Genomic DNA, 6,021 nt, shown 5'->3' with positions numbered 1-6,021 from the left:
AGTCAACCAACCCGTCAACATGGCCCAGAGACACGGCCAGGTGCATCATGTATGCAGCGACGGGAAGGTCGTCGACACGCGCATGGCCAGAAAACCCCCGAAAGCTTGGATAGGGATGCTGAACAGATGTATCAAACGCCACCAACGTACACATGGCCTGATGTCGTCCATGGTCGCCATGCTTGACTTGCCCTGGGGTTTTCCATCCCGCAAGCCTCATGAGCCGTCACGTACATGATTGATGGGGGAGAGGTTCATATAAATAGACAGACCAGTCTTGATTGCTTCGAAAACACACACACAACGGGTCCAGGCATCTGACGGTCCAGCCTTTGTGTTGTGAATGGGTGTGTATGTGTCTGCCTGTGGGCAAAGAATGGCCGGGCGAGATTGAAGTTCGCGTGCCGGCTGAAGTGCTGGGGGTGAAGGGTAGGCGCCCATTTACACATGATGAAGAACATGGCGGGAAGAACGGTGAAGGAGGAGGAATTTAAAAGTAGACCAAGGAAAAGAATTGGGGAATGTGCTCTGCATTGAACCATCGGCCCCGATCCCTTGATGGAGCAAGAATAGGGAATCAAAGTTGAAACATGACGGAACGGCACACCGCGAAAACATGGTGATAGGGTGCTTTCTTGCCGTCGTGCTTTTCGTGCTCTCGCGTCGAGGGCGGCCCAGGGAGATGGTACGGTTGGGAGCATTCCTGAATTGAACGAGAGAAAAGGTTCCTCGATCCGATCATCCGTGCGGGTGCGAATCCCCTCTCCGGTGAGTCTCCCCTCTCCTTCTGCTCAGAGTGCTCCGGTTACCCTTGTTGTCGACAAGAAGTGGTGGTGATGGACCAATGGTGTTGTCCTTCACGCTGCGGGTCGGCGCAGAGCGATGCAACGTAGCAGGGTTCGGTGGGCGAATGACAGGCGTGCATTGGCAGTTATATGGGTCAAGGCCGAAAAGGCTTCGAAGTCGTGTGAAATTGCAGATATTAGCTCAGGGTTAGCTAAGGGAAGGCCTTAGGGTTATAGCAGTCAGACGACTTTATCCCCAGGGTTGGCAGGTGCCTCCTCATGTCAAGCCCGCTGCCCCTCCCCTTCGGCTTTGCTACCAACCGCCCGGAGCAAAGTGCTCAGCTCAGAGTTTTTCTAGCGCAGGTTTTTGAGACTCGGGTAGACTGCCCAGAGTGTGATCAAAGCCTAGCACCCTTTCTTGTGATCTCGTTTCCATCGGACGAAGATGGCATCTTGACCACCCCAAACCAAAATTCATTTTCTGGAAGACGAAGACTTCCTCGATGACGGTGACTGATGGTCGGTGACGGTAGCCGTTTGGTGGATGGACGGGATTTGACACCGTGTGTCTGGGACGCCCCACGCTCCCGTTCCTACGCCGGGTCACCCACCGAGAAGAACAGGATGCTGACAGTGCGAAGCAACACGAGGACAGCCAGTCATTGGGCGTGCTGGTCCCCGACGGCTTGGTTCACCCGGAAAGGAAGCTCCCAGCACAGAGTCGCGCAACAGCGTGTTCCGTGACAATTCAATCGACTTCCAATGTGAGTGGCCGGCACGGCAGCCAGATGGAGTCCCTTGGGCCCTGGCCCTCGTGCACTCCCCACCAAAACCCTTTCTCCAGCCAACCACAGGGCGAACCAGCTGCTGGGCAAGTCTGGGCACCGCTGAGGAGTAGCAAGACACGGTACCAGTCCAAGGGAACGGGGGAGGACCAAGGAGAGTCGAACGGGAACTCGACGAGCTAGCGCGGGGACTGGGAATTGGGATTTGGGGCAGCTGGGTCACTGGGAAGTGGGAATTCATCGGCCATCATGTCAATATTAAAAAGGTCCCCATTTTCATCACTCAAGCTTCCTCTATTTGTCATTCAAAATCACCTTGTCAGCAACTACCAAGTGTAGAGCAACTTATCACTCATTGTGAAGACAGGGTAAAGACAGCCCCTGGGTCCAAGTAAAATCAGGCGGTCGTTATCCAGCCAGTCGGACTGTGTTGCCAGTCCACTAAATCCAGAGAAGGAGATATCCGGCGCAAGTCGGTAGTGTCTCTTCCATTGCCTGGGATCCTGTGGATGTCTGTCTGGATGATAGCCAGCTGCATGCAGGATCCATCATCCATCCAACCTTTTTCTGAACCCGACAGGCCGTGACACTTTTACAGATGCAGCTAGAGGCTTTTCGATACCTTGAATGACTGGTCTGACTTTTGAATGGAAAGTGGATTGATGCCCTTTTTGTCCTTTGGCCGTTCCCCTCTCTCCCCGTCTGCTCGTCAGCAAGGACTCAGCAAGCCCCCGTTCCCGTCACCCACCGCGTCGGTTCTGGTTGCTCCTCCTTTTCTAGCTTCCCATTTCCTGGCTTTTCACATCCCAACCAAAACCTGAACCCGCCATCGCCCATTCCATGTTGAAGGGAACACATACAACTCTGCATACCGTCCAAACGTCAATCAATCACTCAATTACCCGGCAGTGCCACCCATAACACAAGACTTTACCTAAACGTGTCGCCATTACAACGACATAAGGCCCGACTCTGCAGCCCTTGGATCGGCGCTTGGGGCCAATTCCACCTGCTTTGCCGCTACGTACATAGGTACCTGTTCTTCTACTGGCTCAGTGTGAGTGGCCCAACTGCTAGCGACCGACATCGTCCCATCGCTACCGACAACTCGGGGACTTGTCCCGGCGCTTTGGCTCAGGTCCAGAGGCAGAGAGAGAGAGAGAGGTCCTTCCTTGCCTTCTCCTCAACTAGGAAGCTCCACGCAAAACAAGGACAACTCCCGACCCAACGAACAGCCTACTATACATGTCTCGATAGCAAGGCATTAATCTGCCCTTTTTCCCTTTCGCACCCATTTGCCCTCTTACAAACACCCACACACCCCCATCACACCGACACACAACACGAGTACGAGCTTCCCGTCCGTCTACTGTTTCACTGCCCATTTCATTGGATTGACAGTACCGGCCGGGCGACTCAACCTTCTTTTGTTTGCGACGGGACCTGGGATCTCGTCCACTCAACCCATCCAGCTGGGTCGGAGACGGACGCCGACACCAGCGCTTCCCCAACCAACACACAACATCCAACACAAACCATGTTTGATCCCAACTACTCCATGGAGGATCAAGGGCAGCAGCAGCGGCCAGTTGCCGCTGCACCGCCGGCCAACAATGATGATCATATAGCCCCCGACGTTGACGGCTTCGGTCTCGACGGCTTCCCAGAGGGCCATCATTTGAGGATCCAAGATCAATTACTCCGCAGCCAGCAGCAGCAACGCAACTATGTACGGCGCCATCACGTTGCACGACGACGACAGCGACACCCGTCGCACCACAAGATTCAGAAGCGCCCTTCATTAACCACGACCCCATCGGCATCGTCGTCCATGACAACTGCGGCGGCAAGGACAACATCAGCGACATCCACAGCTTCAGCACCCGCATCCACATCCACATCCGCTTCGGCATCGGCGACAGCACCGGCATCAGCATCAGCATCAGCATTAGCATCAGCTTCAGCTTCAGTACCTTCATTCCCTTGGTCTGGACGGGCCTTATCTCCTTCTGCTCAGCATGTCTTCGAAAAGGCGACGCACGAGTTCAGGGTCCATAACCCGCAACAAGAGGCTCTGCAATTAGAGGCTCAATCCCTTGTGCAACAGGAACAGCAGCAACAACCGCGGAAGGAGCATGAGCAGCAGCAGGAGCCCTTGTCACCACCAATCGCCATGTCGCTGGTACCCGATACCGCTGCTACTACGACTGCCGATCATCAATCCTGGGCGGGAATTGGCAGCCTCGAGGTGGATGACGGAACTGAGATGGATGATGCATCTGAACTCGACAACGCGAAGCTTCAATCCCTACTTCCCTCTTCATTCCGCCACATTAATTATGATTACTCTCCCAGTGTCGCACCCACGATACCAAATGCTGCTTCTTCGTCGTCTTCAGCAAACACATCGGAAAGTAAGGGGAAACGACCCGAACGGAGGCAATCAAAACACAATGCCCAGACGCAATCACGGAGCATTCAAGCCCTAGTGGAGGAAATGATCGAAACCGGCACCCAGTGTAACGTTCGAAGCGCCCCTCTTCCAGCGCCATCAGCACCCGTTCTTTCGACATTGGACGACCTGAAAGTCGATCACGGCTATGATTTCGCATCAATGAAGCTGGAAGTCGACGAGCGCTATCGTGATGGAACCGTTGATGTGTTGGAGGAAGAACGGGCGCTGCTTGAGTCGATACAAGTGCGGCGCGCTGGTAGTGGACCAGCGGGTATCCGGAAACACACAGTCGAGGGGACCCTCCCTCTCCGTTACCAGCTGTCGGCCGAGGCAGCCCTGCGATGCGCGACCGTGGTACGGAGTAAGCCCCGAATGCGCAGGCGAAAAGAGCACGGAACAGGTAGTGTGACCTCGTCGGTTGCGTATTCGACCAACTCGTCTCCCATGGCACAGCTTGCACAACCTTCGGAGCAACTGCAGTCACAATACCTACCCGCGATACCATCATCGTCATATCATACGCCGCCATGATGAATATTATAGGTGTTCAGATTGATTTTTGTTTAGGCGCGGGAGGGAGCGCATTGTCACTTTTTATACCCCAATTCTACGACGGCATGGGTTTGGTTCAATCAGAGCCAATTTTTGGAGCATTTCAAGGAATTCAACTGGGATCCAATTCATCTTCAATGTCGAGCATACTCGAGGTCCAACATGGGAGCGGGAACCATTTTCATGCTTTTCATTTACGAGCTGTGGGATTCAGGGTTGTTCATCTGCAAGGGTATTGATGATTCTTGCCTAGGGTATGCGACATTCATTAGAGTTGAATGGGGGAGATCGGGACGGTCATTTCTGGTCGGGGTTCAGCACCCTGGGACGCCAAAGGCTTTTCTGGATAAACATACCGTCATTTTGCATAACGGCTCGGGCCTGGTGGTCGAATCTTTTTTGGAAAGATGTCGAGGAAAAAGGGGCATCTATGTACATGAAATGCTCTAGATTGGGGGACATAACGGGATTGTTTCATACAATTGTCAGACGGGCGCTCACAGCCTCTATTCCTTTGTCGATAGACGGGTACAAATAGCTCATCCCTTGGGGTGGATCGATATCGAATGACAAGTGATGACACACCGTCCCGAAGTTCGGGGGTCCATGTGACAAAACAAACTTGGTGTGCGCCTTCTTCCTCCCTGTATTGGAACCAGGACAGGACCCTGCTGACGACTAGGCATGGTGGTATGGCAGAACCTGCGCAAGAGGCTCTCGTCCCCGTTGCCGATGACAACCATCAATCGGCACAGTATAAAAAGGGAGAATCGGAGCAGGAAAAAAACAAGCATGTTGCTATTCGTATAAGGAACGACAATGCTTTACCCTGTCTCACCTTACACCCCAACGGCACATTACAGACCTCGGTGTGGGGCGGAGCTCTTTGTATCGAGGTGAGCTAGAAGGACGACGCCCTCTGGACTCCCTCGACTTCGCTGAATGGTTGACAAAGAAAGGGATCCTTTTTCTTTATGATCCTGGCGTGTTTGCCCCGAGCTCCCTCCGAGCTATACCATGTCATCGAAGAATAGTGCCCGCCATTGCCCACCATTGCCCACCATTGCCCACCATGTCCTCTTCGGAAAGATCTCGAGAGAGAATTGGAATGGATCGCACCAGCATTCCTCGCCCCTGCGAGCTCGCATACAAATGTCTAGCACATGCCTCTCACTCTCCAATCTTAGAGATGAATTTTGGCTTCATATTTTCTCGCTGCCGGGGCAAGCTGGGTTTGTTGACTTTTTGGCCAGTGCAGACATCCCCTTATGCCTCCTGCCTCCCTGTCAACAACTTTCTTCGCCATGGTTTGCATTCGCAGCATAGCAACAACATCCCGTCACCAACAAGACTATTATCAAACACACTGCCCTTATTCGGTTGGAACACATTATAGCAGCAACATACAAGCGCCATACGAGCCAACCTTATAGCAGCAACAGCA

At 53.4% G+C, this 6,021-nt stretch overlaps 1 protein-coding gene across 1 annotated transcript; it reads left to right on the top strand.

The window, feature by feature from the left end:
- Window positions 1-1,970: 1,970 nt before the first annotated feature.
- SMAC4_02715 (uncharacterized protein) lies at window positions 1,971-5,189 on the top strand. Its single transcript, XM_003352233.2, has one exon. It carries the CDS (start codon window positions 3,108-3,110, stop codon window positions 4,554-4,556), a length of 1,449 nt encoding a protein of 482 aa, XP_003352281.2. The 5' UTR covers window positions 1,971-3,107; the 3' UTR covers window positions 4,557-5,189.
- Window positions 5,190-6,021: the final 832 nt, after the last annotated feature.

Source organism: Sordaria macrospora, chromosome 2, assembly GCF_033870435.1.
Source record: "Sordaria macrospora chromosome 2, complete sequence".
Lineage (NCBI taxonomy): Eukaryota > Fungi > Ascomycota > Sordariomycetes > Sordariales > Sordariaceae > Sordaria > Sordaria macrospora.
This window is presented reverse-complemented; position numbering and strand designations above follow the sequence as displayed.

Excerpts from the sequence above, each read along its gene's own strand:
- SMAC4_02715 (XM_003352233.2), top strand. The coding sequence starts at position 3,108 with ATGTTTGATCCCAACTACTCCATGGAGGATCAAGGGCAGCAGCAGCGG.